The 23,126-nt window shown below is 59.6% G+C and overlaps 2 protein-coding genes across 3 annotated transcripts in view; one reads left to right on the plus strand and one right to left on the minus strand.

The window, feature by feature from the left end:
- The window catches only part of LOC135317799 (tubulin alpha-1C chain-like), an 887,270-nt gene that overhangs the window by 195,833 nt on the left and 668,311 nt on the right, over positions 1–23,126 (plus strand). The gene's annotated exons all lie outside the window — the stretch shown is intronic.
- Positions 9,592–11,715, minus strand: LOC135317784 (acrosin-like). Its single transcript, XM_064474208.1, has 3 exons — positions 11,265–11,715; positions 10,837–10,982; positions 9,592–10,371 (listed from the first exon to the last, which is right to left on the minus strand). Exons 1-3 carry the CDS (start codon positions 11,518–11,520, stop codon positions 10,024–10,026), a joined length of 750 nt encoding a protein of 249 aa, XP_064330278.1. The 5' UTR covers positions 11,521–11,715; the 3' UTR covers positions 9,592–10,023.

Below are 23,126 nucleotides of genomic sequence, written 5' to 3' on the forward strand. Positions count from 1 at the left end.
CAGGCGGTGGAAGAGCTCGGGGTCGTACCAGGAGGCGTAGAGGACAACAGCAGCCAGAGCAAAGCCGACAGCCAGCTGCAGGTCACAAGAGCAGGATGAGCGTCCTGTGGGGCAGAAGAGGGATGGGAGGCAGGGCAGGCTGGATGCGTCCCAACCAGATCCTGCCTATGGGATGCAGGGTGTGTTCTGGGAGCCCCACAGCCTGCTTCCCCCGCCATTTCTCATTGCTCCCCCGGGCAGGGTGGTGCACGAGACGCCGCAAGCCCAGGAAAGAGCCCTGGCTCAGGGAAAAGCAACGCTGAGCACTTCCCAGCTGCAAAGCCCACAGCCAGCCAGCTGCTCCCCAGCTTGTGAGCCCTGCTGGCTGGAGCAGGGGTCTGGCCCATGCCAGCCGCTGCCCGGGAGCGGGCCCCACGGCACCCACTGGGGACACTCACTGCAGCCAATAAATGAAGCCGCGTCTCCTCGCCAGCATGTCCCTCTCCTGCAGGTCAACACAGAGCAAGGACACTTGTCGCGCCCTGCAGCGCAGCCGGGACAGCTGGAGTTGGTCGGTGCCACTGGCCTCTGCCTCATGCAGGAGCATAGCCCGTGCGTGGCTGTGACCTCCATGGACCCCGGTTCCCAGGGAGACCCCGCTGGCCAGGGCAGGGGCTGGCACGGGCATCCCCCTTTCCAGCTGTGCTTCCACCAGCTCCGGCAGTGTAGTCCCCGGCACCTCTGCCTCCTTCTTCCTCTGCTGCTGGCTGCAGGCAACAGGGCATGGTTGGACGAGTTACAGACCTCCAGGGCCATGCATTGGGTCCCCTTCCAACCATACAGCACCCCAGGCAGGCAGGGAATGGGCTCCCCTGTCACACCGTGTGCTGCACATACCCCCCACACCATTGCCTGGCTCCAGCACTAGCAGCCCCATCGCTCTGGGTGCTGCAGAGACCGCCCTAGACACCTGTGTGGGGCGAGGGGCCCAACTCACCACATCTCCTCCTCCTCCAGTGCCTCTTCAAGACTTTTTATTTGCTGACGCAGCACCTGGGAGAAGGAAGGGTCTGAGTCCCGGAGTCCGCTGCCACCCTTCTCCAGCCCTCCCACCCCGGGGCCTGTGGCACCCATCTCTTTTCCCCCAGCCCATTCAGCGCTACCTCAGTCCCCTGGTTAAACTCCTGCAGCCAGGACACCATGTGGGCAGAGTGCTTTTCCACCTGCAAAACCACCGGCGTATCACCCTCGTCCCTCTCCAGCCCCAGGGCCATGCCCACTTGCTGCCCCACTGCCCCAGGGCACTGGGAGACTGGGCAAATCACAGGGCCACGCATAGCGAAGGGATGGACACCCCCAGCTCCTGGGGAAAATGTCCTCCCCAGTCACGCTTCTGCCCGCAGCCGCTGGCCCAGCGCAGCGAGGTGACCCTCCTTGAGCAGCGGGGCTGGACGAGACAAGATGACCTCCAGCGGCCCCTTCGAACCGCTGAGCCCCAGCCTGCGCAGCTCTGGGACGTGGGCAGAGGAGGGGACACCAGCCTTACTGCTGAGCATCTGCAGGGCATCGTGCGTGCCCTGATGGTTCTCCTCCTGCATGCGGAAAGGAGAGCAGGGGCTCAGGGTCTGCAGAAACACCTCTTGGTCACCTGCAAGCGCTCCTCTCAGCCAGGAGCAGCCACCAGGCACCCGGGCACTCTCACGAGTGCACTCCCCTCCGCATTATGGCCCACACAGCTCCCCTCGGGCACTGCCTTCTCCCTCGTGCCCCCTCTCTTCTCCGGCCTCGCAGGCACCGGCCGGGGGGCGCCAGGCAGGGGCACCCTCAGGCCTAACTCTGCACACGGCCCACATCTGACCACCCTCTGCACCCAACACCCCCAGCGAGCACCACCTACCCACCCCTGCTCAACCACCCTCCTATAGGGTGCAGCAGCCAATCAGCGCCCTCCGGCCTTCTGCTCTACCAACGAGCAAGCAGCTCCTGCTGCAAGGGGCGGGGTCGGTTGCGAGCGCCCTGTGCTGCGTGGCCGCTCACACACCCATCATGGCTCCTCACAGCCGGCCCCGCCCCGTCGGCAGTGCTCCCGGGCCCCGAAGCGGCGGCAGTCACACCGGCCTCGCCCCCTCCTGGCTGCCCTCCCCCACGCCCCCCTCTGCTGCATTTGAGCCCTGCTCAGGCTCCTTTGCACGCCTTTCTGCCTTTGCTCGCTGGCGGGAGAGCAAACCTCTGCTACAGCACCGCTCTTGGGCCGAAACGGGAACCATCTCCAGCAGGAACCACTGGAAGGAGCAAACCGGCCTTGCCGGTGCTCGGTGCAACCGGCTGGATTTAGTTTTCCCTGTGAATTGTCCCCAGCTGCCTTGCTATGTTCTTCTGTGGTGTCACCACTCCCGGGTGGGGAGGCAACAAGTCCCCACCCTCAGCCTCCCCCCTGTTTGGTGGGAACAGCTCCCCACCATCGCCCTCCGCCCAGACTGTGGCAGGCAGAATAACTCCCTCCCATTGCCCAAATCCCTCGAAAATGCCCCCCAGCCACACCTGACCCCAAGTAGGCTGACTTGCCCAGCATCATGAGTGTGGGGCCTGGCCAGGGACCAGGCCAGGGGGGTTCTGGAGGAAGCAGGACCTTGAGGGGACTAGGTACCTGGGGTACCTGAAAGGAGCGGGCTTTCTGGGGGCAACTGGCGGGATCGGGAGGGTCTGGTTAGGGGGAGCTGCGGGGGCTGGGGGTGTCTGGAGAGAACTGAGATGATGGGGTGCCTGCCGAGAAGTGAAGGCAATGGAGGGTGTGCAGGGGGGACCTGAGGAGAAGGAGGGAGGGACCGTGAGAGGAACTGAAGGGATTCGATGTGTCTGAAGAGGGGAGCTGAGGGGTCAGGGTCTGCGGGGGGGAACTGACGGGTGTGGGCTTTGACTGAAGCCTAGAGCATTACTAGGGGGAAGATGTGGATCTTCACGTCCCCCTTAGCGTGGGTCCCATGCGTACACCCCCTGGCAACAATAATCAGGGTGACACGGGAATGGCCACGCAGCTCCGCCCCGGTTGCGTCACAGGCATCCCACAAAGCCCGGCAAGTTGGTGCTCTCTGAGTGTGGCCTACATCTACATGCAGCCCAGCTCTAGGGGACACCGAGGGGGCTCAACCCCCTGCGGCTCTTCCCGAGTGACCTCCCCAGGGTGGCAGGCTGAAGCGTGGAGCACTTTGGCAGAAGGTGCCTTTGCTGCCTGCATACCTCTCGGAGAGCCGGGGGGGTGAGACGGCCACCTGGAGGATGCTCTGCTGAATGTGGCTGGGTTAAAGAGCCCAACCTTCGGGTCGGGCTCCCTCCAAAGTGACTCAGAGAAGCAAGAAATTCTGCCAGCTCTCCCGTGGGACAATCTCCTTTGGGAAGGCCTGACAGTGCTCCTCGTGCTTGCTCCGGCGGAGCATCTCACCAAAGTGTCAATTTTGGTGGTAAACAAGCTACTTAAGGAGCGAATCCCACCCCCTTTACCTGGCAGGAGGCGCCACAGCTTCCTGAAGCAGAGCCAGAGACTCTGCCATAAGAGCGCTTTTTTGCCAAGGAACGCACGCTGTGGAGCCCTCCCGCCCCGGGGCCTGTGGGCACCCATCTCTTTTCCCCCAGCCCTTTCAGCACTCCCTCATTTTCCTGCTTAACCTCCTGCAGCCAGGACACCATGCGGGCACAGTGCTTTTCCACCTGCAAAACAACCGGCGTATCACCCTCGTCCCTCTCGATGCCTCTCGCTCTCTGCGCCTCATTTTCACCGGAGGCAGGCTCCAAAGTTCACAATGTCCAAGAACTGCTCCCACACAAAAGGTGCCAGCACTGAAAGCTATTGCTGGGCCTCAGCAGCCCTTGGCAGCCCTTTCACAGCCGCACCAGCAGTGGGGCTCTGCGCCTGCCTAGCCTCCCAAAACTCCAAGCGTTCTCTCCCTCTCTGGCTCTCATTTTCACCAGAGACCATGGGTGTGTGCACGTGCACGGACGGCCACACCGCGTGGGCTCCAGCACAGGGCTCAAGCATCCATCCCCAACGGGATCCAGCATCCAGCCCCGAGGCGGAACCACAGCCCAGGAAGGGGAAACATAAAGAGCAGCCCTCTGCTCTAGCCCCCGCAGGCACTGGGCTTGCGGGCTCCCAAGAGCAATGGGGTCTCCCTCTTGCTCAGAGCGCAGCTGCGGCACGCGGGGGGACAGCAGGAGGAAGGGGTGGGGGCAGGGGGCAGGCAGGCAGTGACCCACGTGCTTCAGCTGCACCCTTGGAGCGGCTGCGTGCAGCGGCGCCGCGTTCAGGGCTTGGCAGGTCGGGTGGCTCCAGCCTCCACGCGACAGGGCCTTTGCCCTCGGAGGGCAAACCTGCGAGCGGCTGGAGAAGCTGGCAGGGAGCAGCCGGGGCCGTGCCGGGCGGTGGCTGTGGGGTCAGCAGGGGCGGGGCCCTGGGGACAGGGCCAGCGGCTACGAGATTGCTAGAACGAGACCCGTGGGAGCGACCGGCAACGGGGCCATGGGGAGCGCACCGCTGGGGATGGGGCCGAGGAGCCACAGGGCTGTGGGACCACCAGCGATGAGAGCCTGGGCAGGCGGGGAGACCAAGGTCATGGGGACTTTGGGGAGGGAGAAGGACACAGGGTTGGGTGCTGTGGCGTGGGATGGGCCGCGTGGGGTCCATAGGGGCTGTAAGGTGAGAGGGCAGGTGAGTACCTGCAGGGTTGTGGGGAGCTGTGGGGAGGAAGGCAGTGGAGCATGCGGGGGCCATGGGGCTGGCCTGCGAGGAAATGTGTCCCCAGTTCCTGGTGCCTCAGTACTCTCAGACTCACTTACAGGGGCTGGCCAGGACATTGCTAAAGGGTTGCCAGCCTCCAATGGTGGAGAATAAAATCTACCGTGGCCTGAGAAGACGGTGGTTCCGCCTGGTTCTACAGTGGCATCAATACCGTGCGGGGACGGAGGGCAGGAGGGAGGGCAGCTGAGGCTGGCACGCAGGGACCCAGCTTGCGGCAGGCGGCGGGGTGGCACCCAGTGCCTAGCAGCTGAGACTGGCCCTGGCCTCGAGGGTATGCAGGGACTGGCATGCGGGGCAAGACCCTCTCCGCGCGCCCCAACAAACACACCCCAGTACATGGAGGTTCAGGTAGAAAAGGCTTTATTGAGGGTGGGGGGCTGTCAGAAGGGCAGCGGCCCGTCCATGACCCTGGGGAAGATCTTTCCCAGTGCAATTGCCTGGTCGATGTTGGTCTCACACAGCACATGCAACAGCAGGCGGTGGAAGAGCTCGGGGTCGTACCAGGAGGCGTAGAGGACAACAGCAGCCAGAGCAAAGCCGACAGCCAGCTGCAGGCTGACCAAGAGCAGGATGAGCGTCCTGTGGGGCAGAAGAGGGATGGGAGGCAGGGCAGGCTGGATGCGTCCCAACCAGATCCTGCCTATGGGATGCAGGGTGTGTTCTGGGAGCCCCACAGCCTGCTTCCCCCGCCATTTCTCATTGCTCTCCCGGGCAGGGTGGTGCACGAGACGCCGCAAGCCCAGGAAAGAGCCCTGGCTCAGGGAAAAGCAACGCTGAGCACTTCCCAGCTGCAAAGCCCACAGCCAGCCAGCTGCTCCCCAGCTTGTGAGCCCTGCTGGCTGGAGCAGGGGTCCGGCCCATGCCAGCCGCTGCCCGGGAGCGGGCCCCACGGCACCCACTGGGGACACTCACTGCAGCCAATAAATGAAGCCGCGTCTCCTCACCAGCATGTCCCTCTCCTGCAGGTCAACACAGAGCAAGGACACTTGTCGCGCCCTGCAGCGCAGCCGGGACAGCTGGAGTCGCTCGGTGCCACTGGCCTCTGCCTCACGCAGGAGCAGAGCCCGTGCGTGGCTGTGACCTCCATGGACCCCGGTTCCCAGGGAGACCCCGCTGGCCAGGGCAGGGGCTGGCACGGGCATCCCCCTTTCCAGCTGTGCTTCCACCAGCTCCGGCAGTGTAGTCCCCGGCACCTCTGCCTCCTTCTTCCTCTGCTGCTGGCTGCAGGCAACAGGGCATGGTTGGACGAGTTACAGACCTCCAGGGCCATGCATTGGGTCCCCTTCCAACCATACAGCACCCCAGGCAGGCAGGGAATGGGCTCCCCTGTCACACCGTGTGCTGCACATACCCCCCACACCATTGCCTGGCTCCAGCACTGGCAGCCCCATCGCTCTGGGTGCTGCAGAGACCGCCCTAGACACCTGTGTGGGGCGAGGGGCCCAACTCACCACATCTCCTCCTCCTCCAGTGCCTCTTCAAGACTTTTTATTTGCTGACGCAGCACCTGGGAGAAGGAAGGGTCTGAGTCCCGGAGTCCGCTGCCACCCTTCTCCAGCCCTCCCACCCCGGGGCCTGTGGGCACCCATCTCTTTTCCCCCAGCCCTTTCAGTGCTACCTCAGTCCCCTGGTTAAACTCCTGCAGCCAGGACACCATGTGGGCAGAGTGCTTTTCCACCTGCAAAACCACCGGCGTATCACCCTCGTCCCTCTCCAGCCCCAGGGCCATGCCCACTTGCTGCCCCACTGCCCCAGGGCACTGGGAGACTGGGCAAATCACAGGGCCACGCATAGCGAAGGGATGGACACCCCCAGCTCCTGGGGAAAATGTCCTCCCCAGTCACGCTTCTGCCCGCAGCCGCTGGCCAAGCGCAGCGAGGTGACCCTCCTTGAGCAGCGGGGCTGGACGAGACAAGATGACCTCCAGCGGCCCCTTCGAACCGCTGAGCCCCAGCCTGCGCAGCTCTGGGACGTGGGCAGAGGAGAGGACACCAGCCTTACTGCTGAGCATCTGCAGGGCATCGTGCGTGCCCTGATGGTTCTCCTCCTGCATGCAGAAAGGAGAGCAGGGGCTCAGGGTCTGCAGAAACACCTCTTGGTCACCTGCAAGCGCTCCTCTCAGCCAGGAGCAGCCACCAGGCACCCGGGCACTCTCACGAGTGCACTCCCCTCCGCATTATGGCCCACACAGCTCCCCTCGGGCACTGCCTTCTCCCTCGTGCCCCCTCTCTTCTCCGGCCTCGCAGGCACCGGCCGGGGGGCGCCAGGCAGGGGCACCCTCAGGCCTAACTCTGCACACGGCCCACATCTGACCACCCTCTGCACCCAACACCCCCAGCGAGCACCACCTGCCCACCCCTGCTCAACCACCCTCCTATAGGGTGCAGCAGCCAATCAGCGCCCTCCGGCCTTCTGCTCTACCAACGAGCAAGCAGCTCCTGCTGCAAGGGGCGTGGCCGCTCACACACCCATCATGGCTCCTCACAGCCGGTCCCGCCCCGTCGGCAGTGCTCCCGGGCCCCGAAGCGGCGGCAGTCACACCGGCCTCGCCCCCTCCTGGCTGCCCTCCCCCACGCCCCCCTCTGCTGCATTTGAGCCCTGCTCAGGCTCCTTTGCACGCCTTTCTGCCTTTGCTCGCTGGCGGGAGAGCAAACCTCTGCTACAGCACCGCTCTCGGGCCGAAACGGGAACCATCTCCAGCAGGAACCACTGGAAGGAGCAAACCGGCCTTGCCGGTGCTCGGTGCAACTGGCTGGATTTAGTTTTCCCTGTGAATTGTCCCCAGCTGCCTTGCTATGTTCTTCTGTGGTGTCACCACTCCCGGGTGGGGAGGCAACAAGTCCCCACCCTCAGCCTCCCCCCTGTTTGGTGGGAACAGCTCCCCACCATCGCCCTCCGCCCAGACTGTGGCAGGCAGAATAACTCCCTCCCATTGCCCAAATCCCTCGAAAATGCCCCCCAGCCACACCTGACCCCAAGTAGGCTGACTTGCCCAGCATCATGAGTGTGGGGCCTGGCCAGGGACCGGGCCAGGGGGGTTCTGGAGGAAGCAGGACCTTGAGGGGACTAGGTACCTGGGGTACCTGAAAGGAGCGGGCTTTCTGGGGGCAACTGGCGGGATCGGGAGGGTCTGGGTAGGGGGAGCTGCGGGGGCTGGGGGTGTCTGGAGAGAACTGAGATGATGGGGTGCCTGCCGAGAAGTGAAGGCAATGGAGGGTGTGCAGGGGGGACCTGAGGAGAAGGAGGGAGGGACCGTGAGAGGAACTGAAGGGATTCGATGTGTCTGAAGAGGGGAGCTGAGGGGTCAGGGTCTGCGGGGGGGAACTGACGGGTGTGGGCTTTGACTGAAGCCTAGAGCATTACTAGGGGGAAGATGTGGATCTTCACGTCCCCCTTAGCGTGGGTCCCATGCGTACACCCCCTGGCAACAATAATCAGGGTGACACGGGAATGGCCACGCAGCTCCGCCCCGGTTGCGTCACAGGCATCCCACAAAGCCCGGCAAGTTGGTGCTCTCTGAGTGTGGCCTACATCTACATGCAGCCCAGCTCTAGGGGACACAGAGGTGGCTCAACCCCCTGCGGCTCTTCCCGAGTGACCTCCCCAGGGTGGCAGGCTGAAGCGTGGAGCACTTTGGCAGAAGGTGCCTTTGCTGCCTGCATACCTCTCGGAGAGCCGGGGGGGTGAGACGGCCACCTGGAGGATGCTCTGCTGAATGTGGCTGGGTTAAAGAGCCCAACCTTCGGGTCGGGCTCCCTCCAAAGTGACTCAGAGAAGCAAGAAATTCTGCCAGCTCTCCCGTGGGACAATCTCCTTTGGGAAGGCCTGACAGTGCTCCTCGTGCTTGCTCCGGCGGAGCATCTCACCAAAGTGTCAATTTTGGTGGTAAACAAGCTACTTAAGGAGCGAATCCCACCCCCTTTACCTGGCAGGAGGCGCCACAGCTTCCTGAAGCAGAGCCAGAGACTCTGCCATAAGAGCCCTTTTTTGCCAAGGAACGCACGCTGTGGAGCCCTCCCGCCCCGGGGCCTGTGGGCACCCATCTCTTTTCCCCCAGCCCTTTCAGCACTCCCTCATTTTCCTGCTTAACCTCCTGCAGCCAGGACACCATGCGGGCACAGTGCTTTTCCACCTGCAAAACAACCGGCGTATCACCCTCGTCCCTCTCGATGCCTCTCGCTCTCTGCGCCTCATTTTCACCGGAGGCAGGCTCCAAAGTTCACAATGTCCAAGAACTGCTCCCACACAAAAGGTGCCAGCACTGAAAGCTATTGCTGGGCCTCAGCAGCCCTTGGCAGCCCTTTCACAGCCGCACCAGCAGTGGGGCTCTGCGCCTGCCTAGCCTCCCAAAACTCCAAGCGTTCTCTCCCTCTCTGGCTCTCATTTTCACCAGAGACCATGGGTGTGTGCACGTGCACGGACGGCCACACCGCGTGGGCTCCAGCACAGGGCTCAAGCATCCATCCCCAACGGGATCCAGCATCCAGCCCCGAGGCGGAACCACAGCCCAGGAAGGGGAAACATAAAGAGCAGCCCTCTGCTCTAGCCCCCGCAGGCACTGGGCTTGCGGGCTCCCAAGAGCAATGGGGTCTCCCTCTTGCTCAGAGCGCAGCTGCGGCACGCGGGGGGACAGCAGGAGGAAGGGGTGGGGGCAGGGGGCAGGCAGGCAGTGACCCACGTGCTTCAGCTGCACCCTTGGAGCGGCTGCGTGCAGCGGCGCCGCGTTCAGGGCTTGGCAGGTCGGGTGGCTCCAGCCTCCACGCGACAGGGCCTTTGCCCTCGGAGGGCAAACCTGCGAGCGGCTGGAGAAGCTGGCAGGGAGCAGCCGGGGCCGTGCCAGGACATTGCGTTTTGCACACCGGGCAAACGAATGCGCTTTTTGGGATAACAATCCCACGGTGGCGCTGAGCACCCTCCTCTCAGACCAGGCACGCTTTCGGCCCTTTTGAGTGAGTTTCTGAGCCCCTTTGTGCCCTACGCGGCTGCCTGCAGCCTCCCTTTGCAGGTGCCGGCCATGGAAGCCCTTGCCTTGCGCAGGAGACTGAATTGGACCGAAGCGTGCTTGTCTGTGAAAACTGGCAACTTTATTTCCAGAACTAAGTCACCTTCAGCGTTTGCGGGCACTCGAGGAGCACGGGCAGGACAGAGCAGGCCTTAGACACGGAGGCGGCCGTTGCAGCAGCAGGCGTTGCCCCAGGGGGAAATGGTCGTGGTACACCGCAGCCTGCGCTGCGTGCTCTTCATGCTGCTGCTCAAGCCCTTTTTCCCCTCAGGACCTGCAGGAGCTCCTGCAGCACATTAAAGAATTCCACCAGCTTCTGGCGTGGAAACGGGCAGGGCGTAAACCTGCCCGGTTGCGTTGGTGTTGGCCTCGGCCTCTGAAAGGGGGTTGAGGTGAAGCCTGGCCGTGGCGCTGGAGTAGCCGTTACTGCTGGGCGCAGGCCCATCTGCACCGAGATCCAGTCGTAAAAGTGCTGAGTGGAGGTGTAGACTCCGGGCTGTTTTGCTCTGGCACAGCCTTTCCCCCAGCTCGTCACTCCGACAAGCCAGAAGTAGTCCGCGTTGTTGTCTTTGCAGACGAGAGGACCACCGCTGTCACCCTGCAGCGGAGGATTAAGAGCGGCTTAGGGTGGTGTTGGGTGGCCTCTGCCAGCACTGTGGCTGTCTCCTCCTGTCTCTCAGCACCTGCCGGAGCTGTATTCAGCGCAGAGCACGGCTCTGCTGAGGCGCTGGAGCCTAGAGAAGCTTTTCTAGGAAGGGGCGATGGGCCTGCAAGGCAGGGCTCTCATCTCATCTCTCCACTCTGATGCTGGGTATGTGGCAGGCGGCTGTTGCAGGACCGGGATCTGCCAAGAGCATTGGCTGGGCTTTCTGGGCAGAGTCGCAGGCCTCCGGGACAAGGGGGGCACTGGGCAGGGACGTGCAGCTGGGGAAGGGGAGGTGAGCGCCAGCCCCAAGAGCGGTGGGAGGGTGACCTGGCAAGCAACGCGCACGCCAGGGTACGCCTGGGCGGTGGTGCCAGGGCTGCCTGTGCTGCTGGGGCTTGACTTGTAGCGCGCTCCCACCTGGCAGGTGTCGATGCCACCCTGCGCATAGCCGGCACACAAGTTGTGGCTGTGGATGGCCCCTCTATACCACCAGCTGCTGTTGCAGAGGTTGACGTCAATGAGGTGGACCTTGGCCTCCTGCAGGACATCAGTCGAGCCTCCAGCTGTGAGCACAGAAAGGAATTAAGACCCAGCAGCTGGCTGCCAGTTCTCCCCCCCTCTCGGGGTGAACCCCTTCCCTAGGGCTTGGCTTTGCATCCTGAGAGGCATCGTACCGCTGCGTCCCTTCGGTCTTGCTTTGGGTAAAGGGTCAGGCCCGCCTCTCTCTAGGCGTACGTCCCCACAGCCTGACTCCGGCTTTCGCCTCTGCTGCCCGGAAGCCCAAGCCCAGTCTCCCCAGCGTGCCAAGCCTGCCCTCAGGACACGAGTACTCGTTGGGAACTCACATCTTGCAGTCGTGGAACCCCAACCACTGATGTAGCAGGCTGTCATCTCTGACACTCTCAGCGAGGCGTCAGGCACGCAGGCAAGCTGTATGTAGGAGCTGCACTGGACAGGCTGGTCCAATTCCAGCAACGCAATGTCGTTCCTCTCCGAGATACTAGTGTAGTGTTCGTGAGCCAGGAGCCGCTTAATATTGCGCACTTGGGCCTCGGGGCCCAGCTGAGTCAACCGAGTGGCCCCGATCACCACGCGCCACATGGTGATGTGCCTGGAAGGCAGATGGAGAGAGAGGTGAGGGGAGCAGAGCCACGTGCTGCAGCAGTCCAGCAGCTCCCTGCCTTCTGCTTGCCCGGGGAGAGCGGGAAGCAGCGCTACGGAGGGTGCGACTGCCCTAGCACGCCTTAGGCTGCAGGAACGTCGAGCTGGAGGCTGCTAGGAAGCAGCGGCACGAGCCCAGCCTTGTCCTGAGCAGCGTCTCAGGAGGGCTCTGCAGTGCCCAGGCACTGGGCGTACTGCAAGGAAGCGGGATGGGAGTAGCACGTGGTGCTGCGGATGTGGTACCTGCCGGTGGTGTGGGGCTGTCCCCGTTGCCTGGTCCTCCTTACCTAGCCTTGATGAAGCAGTGGGCTGCTGTGAGGACCCACTGTGGGCTGATGAGGGACCCTCCGCATATATGCCCCGTGCCTGTTTTCCCAGGATCCTGGATGCTGACGATCCAGGGCCAGGCCCCTGGCTGGGCATCTGTGCCGCCCACGACGCGCAACGTGCCGTAGTGAGAAGCCATGGGCCGGAGCCCGCAGGTCCCTCTGTAACCAGAAACTCCTTACTGTCGTGCTGGCTGGCTGGCTGGCTGCTGTTGAGGCTGAATGTCAGCCGTCTTCCCTCCCCACAAGGCGCTGCATGGCCAGCAGGGCCAGGGAACGCCGTGGGGCGTGAGTCCGTCCGCCCCAGTTCCTGTTGTAGCCCTGTAGGTGAGTTGTGCCAGCAGCCTGGGTGCCGGCGAGGAAAGGAGGCTCCCACATAGGGCTCGGGAAGCTGTGGGGCGGTCACAGAGGACAAGCGGGCACCCTCCGGTGAACGCCCTAAGGGGTGCCCCAGCTCCCTCCCCGAGCCTCGGGCCACTTACCCACAGTTGTCCCATGTGCCGTACACAGGCCAGCACACGGCCAGCAGGACCAGGACGGCCAGCAAAGTCATTGCCGACAGCGTCACGTGGCAGCTGCAAGACCGGAGGGCTCGTCGCCACCAGTGCAGCAGGCGACGTAGTGCCCGCAGTGCTCGCGCTGCCTGCGGAGCCCTCGGCCCTGGGGCTGATGTCACAGAGTCGCTGGTTCCGGGCACTGGGCGTGGTGGGCTCTCGGGGAGGCGGGGGGAGTCATGGCGGGTTCAGAGCAGGGGGGGATGCAGAACCTGGGATCGGACACCCCCGACAGGGCCCCGTGGAACGCTCTGCTTGCAGGGTGAGGGTGTGCAGGCCCCCCCGTGGCAGGCAGCAGCGCCTGGCTCCGAGCACTGCCTGCTAAAAGCTAGCAGGAAAAACCCACTGGGGCTCTGTGCCTGCCCAGCCTCCCAAACACCCGAACGCTCTCTCCGCCTCTGCGCCTCATTTTCACCGGAGGCAGGCTCCAAAGTTCACAATGTCCAAGAACTGCTCCCACACAAAAGGTGCCAGCACTGAAAGCTATTGCTGGGCCTCAGCAGCCCTTGGCAGCCCTTTCACAGCCTCACCAGCAGTGGGGCTCTGCGCCTGCCTAGCCTCCCAAAACTCCACGCGTTCTCTCCCTCTCTGGCTCTCATTTTCACCAGAGACCATGGGTGTGTGCACCGGCTACAAGATTGCTAGGATGAGACCCGTGGGAGCAACCAGCAACCAACTGGAACGGGGTCGCTCTCTTGCTCAGAGCGCAGTGTTTTCCTTGACGCCGAAGAAAGTAGTTGCCATTTTGAGATGCATCCCAACAAAACCTCTGAAACTGTACCGGTGTGTATTGGGAACGGATGTGCTTGGGTGAGAACCCTTTGTGAGGGTATATTTCTCAGCAATGTTACTGCAGATATAAGCAATCACTCAAATAGCTGTATCCGTGATTTTGCCAAAATTCTGGCATGCGCTTTAACTATTCAGCTCGTGTCAGGTCTCAGCATTTACTACGGTCTAACTGGACATGGTACCAAGATTTGTTCCCTACACCCATTGGAACAAACCTTACGTTGGTAAGAAAGCAATTGCAGCATGGTCATCTCTACTGATTCACAGAATCACAGAATCCCAGGTTGGAAGGGACCTCAGGGATCATCTAGTCCAACCTTTCTAGGAAGAGCGCAGTCTAGATAAGACGGCCCAGCACCCTGCCCAGACAACTCTTGAAGGTGCCCAACGAGGCCGAGTCAGCCACTTCCCTGGGGAGATTACTCCAATGGTGACTGTCCTCACTGTGAAACACTTCCCTCTCGTGTCCAATAGGCATCTCCCCAAGAGCAACTTGTGTCCATCCCCCTTGTCCTCTCCATGGGACTCCGTGTGAAAAGGGAGTCTCCGTCTTCTTTGTCGCTACCCCTTAAGTACTGGTACGTGGTGATGAGATCCCCTCTGAGCCTCCTTTTCTCAAGGCTGAACAAATCCAGCTCTCCCAGCCTATCCTTGTATGGCAGCTGCCCAGTCCTGTGATCATCCTGGTGGCCCTTCTCTGGACCCCTTCCAGCCTGGCCACATCCTTTTTGTACAGCGGGGACCAGAACTGCACACAGCGCTCCAGGTGTGGCCTGACCAGCGCTGAGCAGAGCGGGATGACTTTCTCTCTGCTGGCGATGCCCTTTTTGATGCAGCCCAGCATCCCGTTGGCCTTCTTGGCCGCAGCAGCCACTGTTCCCTCATGTTGAGGCTCCCGTCCACCAGGACCCCCAGGGCCCTTTCCACAGAGCTGCCCTCCAGCCAGGTGGATCCCAGTCTGTGCCGCACTCCCGGATTATGTTTTCCCAGGTGCATGATCTTACACTCCTCCTTGTTGAACTTCATAAGGTTCCTGCTGGCCCACTCTTCCAGCCTACCCAGACCTCCCTGCAGAGCAGCTCTCCCTTCTGGAGCGTCTACTTCCCCACTCAACTTGGTGTCATCCGCAAACTTCATCAGGCTACACTGGATCCCGTTATCCAGATCACTCAGGAAGATATTGAATAACATTGGGCCCAATATCGATCCCTGGGGGGCCCCACTAGTGGCAGGTCACCACTTGGAAAAGGAGCTATTTACCAGCACCCTTTGGGTGCGGCCTGTCAGCCAGGTCCCCACCCACTGCACAGACCCCTTGTCTGGGCCTTAACGCTTTAATTTCTCCAGGAGGAGACTGTGGGGGACCGTATCAAACGCCTTGGAGAAGTCCAGGCAGACAATGTCCACCGCCTGCCCCATGTCAACCAGGCAAGTGACTCTGTCATAGAAGGCCACCAGGTTTGTCAAGCACGATCTGCCTTTAGCGAACCCATGTTAACTTTTCCCAATCAACGTGCTTCATTTGACTTGTGACGGCCCCCAGGAGGATTCATTCCATAACTTTCCCAGGGATTGAAGTAAGGCTGATGGGCCTATAGTAGCCTGGACCCTCCCGCGAGCCTTTCTTGTAGATAGGGGTAACATTTGCCTTCCTCCAGTCCTCTGGGACATCCCCCGTTCTCCACGACTTCTCAAAGATTACGGAGAGTGGCCTTGCGATGGTGTCAGCCAGCTCTCTCAACACCCTTGGGTGGATGGGTCAGGGCCCATGGATTTGTAGGGGTCAAGCTCCTGTAGTAATGCATGTACTAACTATTCCTTCACTGTTGGTGGGTCGGTGTTTGGATCAACTGGCAATTTTGTTCCCAAAGCCTGGGACGCGGCAGTGCTGGTAAAGACAGAGGTGAAGAAATTGTTGAGGACCTCTGCCTTTTCTGCCTCATTGGTGATTGACTCTCCTTTGCCATTTAAGAGTGGGCCTATGTTTTCCTTCTTTTCCTGCTTATGGTTGACACCCCTGAAGAAACCTTTCTTGTTATTTTTCACATCTACAGCCAGTTTCAATTCGAGCTGGGCTTTTGCTTTTCTAACTGCATCTCTGCACACTCTGGCAATGCTCTTGTAGCTCTCGACGGATAATCCTCCACTTCTCCATCTCTGCTGTGCTTCCCTTTTGGATTTGAGAAGACCCAGGAGGTCATGGTTGAGCCAAGGGGGCCTCTTGCTCCGCTGACTTCCCTTTCCTTTGTAGGGGATAAACAGGTTTTGTGCTTCCAATAGAAAGTTCTTGAAGAATTCCCAGCTCTCGCTAGCTCCTTTGTATTCCATGGAAGCCTCCCACCGAATCCCTCCCAGCTGAGCCCTGAGTGCACTGAGGTTTGCTCTTCTAAGGGTTCTAAGATCCAGAACCCTTGTCTTAGAGCTGACCTTCAGCACGCTCAGCAGGACCCCGAACTCCACACTATTGTGGTCCCTGCAGCCAAGGCTCTCACTAACCGAGATACTACAGAGCAGGTTTTCTCGGTTTGTGAATAACAAGACCAGCAGTACCTCATTCCTGGTTGGCACATCTAACATTTGTATGCGTGTTTCGTGGAGGAGCTGGTGGTTGACGGAAAACCAGCGGGAGACAGGCACCATCCGATGATGATCATCAAGTCTCGTTTATTGGCACTTAGCAAATATCTTTTATACCGTTCGTAAATTAGCTCATACCTATTTGCAAAAGCATAGCTCATCCTTGGCTGGGAGGTAGATGCCAACTCCTCCCATGCTTAGCTCTTGTGTTCAGCCTTGCAATTAGCAGTTACTTGTTTCTCACACTCCTTTACCGGTCAACAGCAGCTGGGCTCACACTCCCTTGTAAAACACCAGCTGGCCTCACATTCTTCTGTTGACCAACAGCTAGGCCCAAGGTTGCTCTAACTCTGAGCCTGCTTTTCTACTTCAATGCCCTCTTTCTGCTAGCCATTCCCGGGCTAGGCTCTCCCACAGGTGGTGGTGCCCCTGTGCAGGGGCTGAAGAGGAAGGAGCTGCCTGTGTCCTCTGGAGGTTTCGCTGGGGTCTGGAGCTCTACAGAAGCAGGAGAGGGGCCATGGGCAGCGGCTCCTGCCGACACAGCGAGGGCAGCCGCTCGTGCAGGATGTGTGTTTCTTAACACACAAGGCTGCTGCCCCATGGGCACTGCCGTTGCTGAGCACGTGTCCCAGAGACCCACATGGACCCACCTCACATGTCCCCTTCATGCTCCACATCGAGCCTTTGCCCTCCACATCTCCAAGAGCCCCTCCTCGCTGGTGCAGATGAGCTCAGCAGAGCTCCTCTCCTCCTCGTTGGCTCCTCGGTCACTTGGAGGAGGATGTTCTCATCGACGCTCTGAGGGACCTCCTGGACTGCTTGTTGTCCCAGTGTGCTGCCCCTCCAGCAGGGCTCTCTGAAGCCCCCCATGAGGACCCGGTTCCTGTGGACATGGGGCTGCTCCAACCTGTCTGTCGATGGCCTCACCCGCTTGTTCTCCCTGCTCAGGCAGCCTGTGGCCGGCACCCTCTACAACGTCACCCTTCCCTGTCTGCTCGTTCATCCTCGCCCAGGATCGCTCACTTGGCTCAGCCAGCGTTCAGCGCCCCACCGAAGGACAGGGAGGCTGTGACTGAGGACACGATTTGCTCTATCAACCTACTACGGTTGCAGCAGGTGAGCCTCTCAACGTCCTGTTGTGGCCTCGTTGTCCACCATGAGTGCACCAGGCTCGAATGGGTGTTCAGGATGGAGTTGTAGGGCAACACCACGGCTGTGGAGGCCTGCAGGACTCGGCAGATGGAAAACTCCAGCCTGGACATCTTGCTGTCCTTGAGGCAGAGGGCCTCCATGAGCAGGGAGGTAAAGCTGGAGCTGGTGCTGCCCCCAAAGCTGTGGAAGACCAGGAATCCCTGCAGCTTCGTGCACTGGTCAGTCTGGAAGAAGGGGAGAGTAAACAAGACAGGTCCATCAGTAATTCTGAATTTAAGCTGCTACCAAGTTGCCCAGGAAGGAAAATATTCACCCCAGGGTCTCAGGCCTTTGGGGACTCTTGTCTCGGGGACGCAGGCAGGGGCAGGCACCTGCCCGAGTGCCCCAGCTCTGCTTCCAGCCACGGCGCCCTGTGCATTGGCATGACCTGCCCTCAGGGAAAGGGGCCGCTTCCCGCAGGGACTGGGGGACAGCCGGCTCCTTCCTGCTCCAGGAGCTGCCCCTTGCAGTGCCCGTGCCCAGCACAACCCAAGGGGTCTGCTGTGGGGAAACGGAACCCACGGAGGGAGATGCACTCGTGCTGCGGGGGCAAAGATGGGGGCTCAGGCTCGGCTGGGGGCAGCCCCCCCCACTAACGCTGCTTGGAGCCTTTCAGCCCGCCACTGCCCCAGAGCTGAGAGCTGGGCTTCCCCAGGGTTCCCAGGTTCCCCAGTCCCCTCCAGCCAAGGCCTGCACCGGGACAGCGACAACTTCAGTCCCTTCACTGCAGGGATGCCCATCACCCCCTCCCACTTCCAGTGCACCCCCAGTCCCCACAGAAAGAGGAATCCCCCTTTTCTCTGCCAGCCCCTGCACCACCCCACACAGTCCCAGCACCGCCATCACCCCCTGCTTGGGAAGAGTTTCCCCCATTGCAGACACTGCTGCTCGTGCCCAGGGCGCTGTGAGAGCGGCGGCTGCCCCTGCCATCGCTCCACACCGCCGTGAACCGCTCCCACCCGTGCTCCCATCGAGGGGCGCTCCCTTTCCGAAGGAGAGGGCGGCAGTAGGGTCCCACTGGCACCCCCCACTCCCTGCTCTGGGCAGGTTCCCCTCGCAGCTCAGGGAGACTCCAGGGCACCCAGGGGGTCTGTGGGAGCCTGGCCCACACAGTGTACCCCAGAGGGGCAGGGAGCCTGGAGGGGAGACAGTCGGCGGTGGGAGCACGCAGCCTGCAAGCCCTGGCTAGGGGGCTGTCGTGGTTTAGCGGCAGCTCAGCCCCACACAGTCGCTCGCTCACTCCCCCACCGGTAGATGGGGGAGAGAATCACAAGGGTAACGCTCGTGGGTTGGGATAAGAACAGTTTAACAATTAAAATTAAAAGAAAACAACAGTAGAAATGCAATGTAAAGGAGAACAACGAGAGGCGCAAAGCCCCGGGGCGGGGGCGGGAAGGGAGGGGAGAGGGGGAACGAACCGCCGGAACAAACTGCCCGCGCCGCAGCCGCTCGCCGCCCGCCGACCCGACGCCGCGCCGCCTCCGCGCTGGCGCTGCAACTGCCCCCCCCTCAATATATTGGTCATGGTGTCACATGGTATGGAATGAACCTGCCATTGGCCAGTCGGGGTCAGCCGTCCCCACCATGGCCCTGCCCCTCCCAGCCCCCCCCGCCACGCGGCAGAGCGCGGGAAGCTGGAAAGGTAGCCGACCCCCACAGTGAGGAGAATTAACCCCTTCTCAGCCAAAACCAGCACATTCTCCACCCCTTATTCCATACCATTTACACCATGCCCAGGTCCCATATGATGCAATACAACCGTACCAACCACCACCCCTCCCCTTCCCATCCTTTAACATAATACACAGACATCATTCCCTTAGTTCATGGACCTTCCCTGTACAATGTCCATTAAAAATGTCCATTGAGTTCATCCAGTCCATGACTCTGGGCTCCATCTGTTGTATCAGTCTTTCCGGGTGGGAGGGATGGTGTGTGGCGTTGGGTCGCTGCATACCGAGTCAGTCATCCTTCCATCACTGCTGCACGGCTTGTTTCATAGTTGATCTTCCATGGGTTGGGAGGCTCGTACTCTGATATCATTGGTACAACACAGAGGTGACACACAGTATTATATAGCAGTTCACATTGTGCCATGCAGTTCATTGACTGTTTTCACCCAAAATCAAATCCCCTTGAGGCACACATCGGATTTCTCCATCCTCCCACACCACCCACCAAGTGCACCCAGGTCCTCGAGCAAAAGCAATCCCACGAATGGGTTTGCCTTTGCCGGAGGCAGGGAGGACCCAGACTGTGTTGCCCAGCGTACTTTTTGTGTGCACTACAGGGACTCCATCCCCTTCCACAGTATGTAGGATTTCTGACTGGGCAGGGCCAGCTCGGTTGGCAGATCCCCTCGTGTTGACTAACCACGTGGCTTTTGCTAAATGTGTATCCCAGTGCTTGAATGTCCCACCCCCCCTTGCTCTCAGTGTAGTTTTTAACAGTCCATTGTACCGTTCAATTTTTCCAGAGGCTGGTGCGTGATAGGGGATGTGATACACCCACTCAATGCCGTGCTCTTTGGCCCAGGTGTCTATGAGGCTATTTCGGAAATGAGTCCCGTTGTCTGACTCATTTCTCTCTGGGGTGCCATGTCGCCACAGCACTTGTTTCTCAAGACCCAGGATAGTGTTCCGGGCAGTGGTGTGGGGGACAGGAGATGTTTCCAGCCAGCCAGTCGTTGTTTCTACCATTGTAAGCACATGGCGCTTGCCTTGGCGGGTCTGTGGGAGTGTGATATAGTCAATTTGCCAGGCCTCCCCATATTTATATTTCAGCCATCGTCCCCCATACCACAGAGGCTTTACCCGCTTCGCTTGCTTGACTGCAGCGCATGTGTCACATTCGTGGATAACCTGCGCAATAACGTCCATGGTCAAGTCCACCCCTCGATCACGAGCCCACCTGTATGTTGCATCTCTCCCTTGATGGCCTGAGGTGTCATGGGCCCATCGAGCTAGAAATAGTTCACCCTGATGCTGCCAGTCCAGATCCACCTCAGCCACTTCAATCTTGGCAGCCTGATCCACCTGCTGGTTGTTTCGATGCTCTTCAGTGGCCCGACTCTTGGGGACGTGAGCATCCACATGCCGTACCTTTACAACCAGGTTCTCTACCCGGGCAGCAATATCTTGCCACAGTGCGGCAGCCCAGATGGGTTTGCCTCTGCGCTGCCAGTTGCTTTGCTTCCACTGCTGCAGCCAGCCCCACAGGGCATTTGCCACCATCCAGGAGTCAGTATAGAGAGAGAGCACTGGCCACTTTTCCCGTTCAGCGATGTCTAAGGCCAGCTGGATGGCCTTTACCTCTGCAAACTGGCTCGATTCACCTTCTCCTTCAGCAGTTTCTGCGACTTGTCGTGTAGGACTCCATACAGCAGCCTTCCACCTCCGGTGTTTTCCTACAAGGCGACAGGACCCATCAGTGAACAGGGCGTATTGCTTCTCATTTTCTGGCAGTTGGTTATACAGTGGGGCTTCTTCAGCACGTGTCACCTCCTCCTCTGGTGATATTCCAAAGTCTTTGCCTTCTGGCCAGTCCATAATCACTTCCAGGATTCCTGGGCGACTGGGGTTTCCTACTCGAGCCCGCTGGGTAATCAGTGCAACCCATTTACTCCACGTAGCATCAGTTGCATGGTGTGTGGAGGGGACGTTCCCTCTGAACATCCAGCCCAGCACTGGCAGTCGGGGTGCCAGAAGCAGCTGTGCCTCAGTACCAACCACTTCTGAAGCAGCTCGGACCCCTTCATATGCTGCCAATATCTCTTTTTCAGTTGGAGTATAGCGGGCTTCGGACCCTCTGTATCCCCGACTCCAAAACCCTAGGGGTCGACCTCGGGTCTCCCCTGGTGCTTTCTGCCAGAGGCTCCAGGTAGGGCCATTCTCCCCGGCTGCAGTGTAGAGCACATTTTTTACATCTTGTCCTGCCCGGACTGGCCCAAGAGCTACTGCATGGACTATTTCTCGTTTAATCTGTTCAAAGGCTTGTCGTTGCTCAGGGCCCCATTTGAAATCATTCTTTTTCCGGGTCACTTGATAGAGAGGGCTTACGATCAGACTGTAATTTGGAATATGCATTCTCCAAAAACCCACAACGCCCAAGAAAGCTTGTGTTTCCTTTTTGCTGGTTGGTGGAGACATGGCTGCTATTTTGTTGATCACATCCATTGGAATATGACGACGACCATCTTGCCATTTGATTCCTAAGAACTGGATCTCTTGTGCGGGTCCCTTCACCTTACTTTGTTTTATGGCAAAACCAGCTTTCAGAAGGATTTGGACTATTTTCTCTCCTTTCTCAAAAACTTCTTCCGCTGTGCTGCCCCACACAATGATGTCATCAATGTACTGAAGGTGTTCTGGAGCTTCTCCCTGTTCCAGTACAGTCTGAATCAGTCCATGGCAAATGGTAGGGCTGTGTTTCCACCCCTGGGGCAGTCGATTCCAGGTATACTGGACGCCCCTCCGTGTGAAAGCAAACTGTGGCCTGCACTCTGCTGCCAGAGGGATTGAGAAGAATGCATTAGCGATATCGATTGTGGCATACCACTTGGCCGCCTTGGACTCCAGTTCATATTGAAGTTCTAGCATGTCTGGCACAGCAGCACTCAACGGTGGAGTGACTTCATTCAGGCCACGGTAGTCTACTGTTAGCCTCCACTCTCCATTAGACTTCCGGACTGGCCATATGGGGCTGTTAAAGGGTGAGTGGGTTTTACTGATGACTCCTTGGCTCTCCAGTCGACGAATGAGCCCGTGGATGGGGATCAGAGAGTCTTGGTTGGTGCGATATTGCCGCCGGTGCACTGTTGTGGTGGCGATTGGCACCTGTTGTTCTTTGACCTTCAGCAACCCCACCACAGAAGGGTCCTTTGAGAGACCGGGCAAGGTAGACAGCTGTTTAGTTTCCTCCGTCTCCAAGGCGGCTACACCAAAAGCCCACTTGTAACCTTTTGGGTCCTTGAAATACCCTCTCCTGAGGTAGTCTATGCCAAGGATGCACGGAGCCTCTGGGCCAGTCACAATGGGGCGCTTCTGCCACTCATTGCCAGTGAGGCTCACTTCGGCCTCCAATACAGTTAGCTCTTGGGATCCCCCTGTCACTCCAGCAATGCTGATGGGTTCTGCCCCTATATAGTTCGATGGCATTAAGGTGCACTGTGCGCCGGTGTCCACTAAAGCTTTATACTCCTGTGGGTCGGACGTGCCAGGCCATCGGATCCACACAGTCCAGTAAGCCCGGTTATCCCTTTCCTCCACCCGGCTGGAGGCAGGGCCCCTCTAGTCCTGATCATGGCAGTCACAACTCACTTCCTGCAAATGTGAATCAGGAGTCCCTCTATTACACTTAGAAATAAAATCTGCGCTTCTACTCCTCTGTCTGGGGACTTGTTCACTGGAAATTGGAGCAGCGGCTTTCCTGGAAGAGCCCCCCTGAGTGACTGTTCTTCCTTGCAGTTCATGCACTCGTGCCTGTAGGGTCGAGGTAGGCTTGCCATCCCACCTCATCATGTCCTCTCCGTGGTCACGCAGGTAGAACCATAGGGTGGCCCGTGGTGTGTATCCCCTTCTTTGAGCCAAAGGACGCTTATTCCTAACAGCTGAGACACTGCTCTGTCGAGGTGGGGAGTAGGACAGATCTTCTTTGAGTTGCTGGACCACTTGGGATAGTTTCTCCACAGCAGAGACAAGCGAGGAAGATATATTTGTGTCGTAATCTCGGAGTCTATCTATCACCTCTGCCACCGTTGGTGTCTCGTCATCTTTCCAGGACATCACTGCCAATGAGTTGCATACGAGGATGGTGCGCTCCGTACAAACTTCCGCCACGTGGGTCGTGTGCACTCGGCTTCATCTGGATCTTTGGATGACCGTTGATCGTCCAGGTCACCATAAATCACCTCAAACACAGCTAATTCCCTTAGATACTGGATGCCTTTCTCCATAGTTGTCCATTTTCCTGGGCGATATGTAACATCTTCTTTAAAGGGATACCTTTCCTTCACTCCAGACAGGAGTGGCCTCCAGAGGCTGAGGGCTTGTGGTTTTTTTCCCAATTGCTTTGTCAACACCCCCTTCCCCAGAAAGGGATCCCAATT

Source organism: Phalacrocorax carbo, chromosome 27 (genome assembly GCF_963921805.1).
Source record: "Phalacrocorax carbo chromosome 27, bPhaCar2.1, whole genome shotgun sequence".
Taxonomy (NCBI): domain Eukaryota; kingdom Metazoa; phylum Chordata; class Aves; order Suliformes; family Phalacrocoracidae; genus Phalacrocorax; species Phalacrocorax carbo.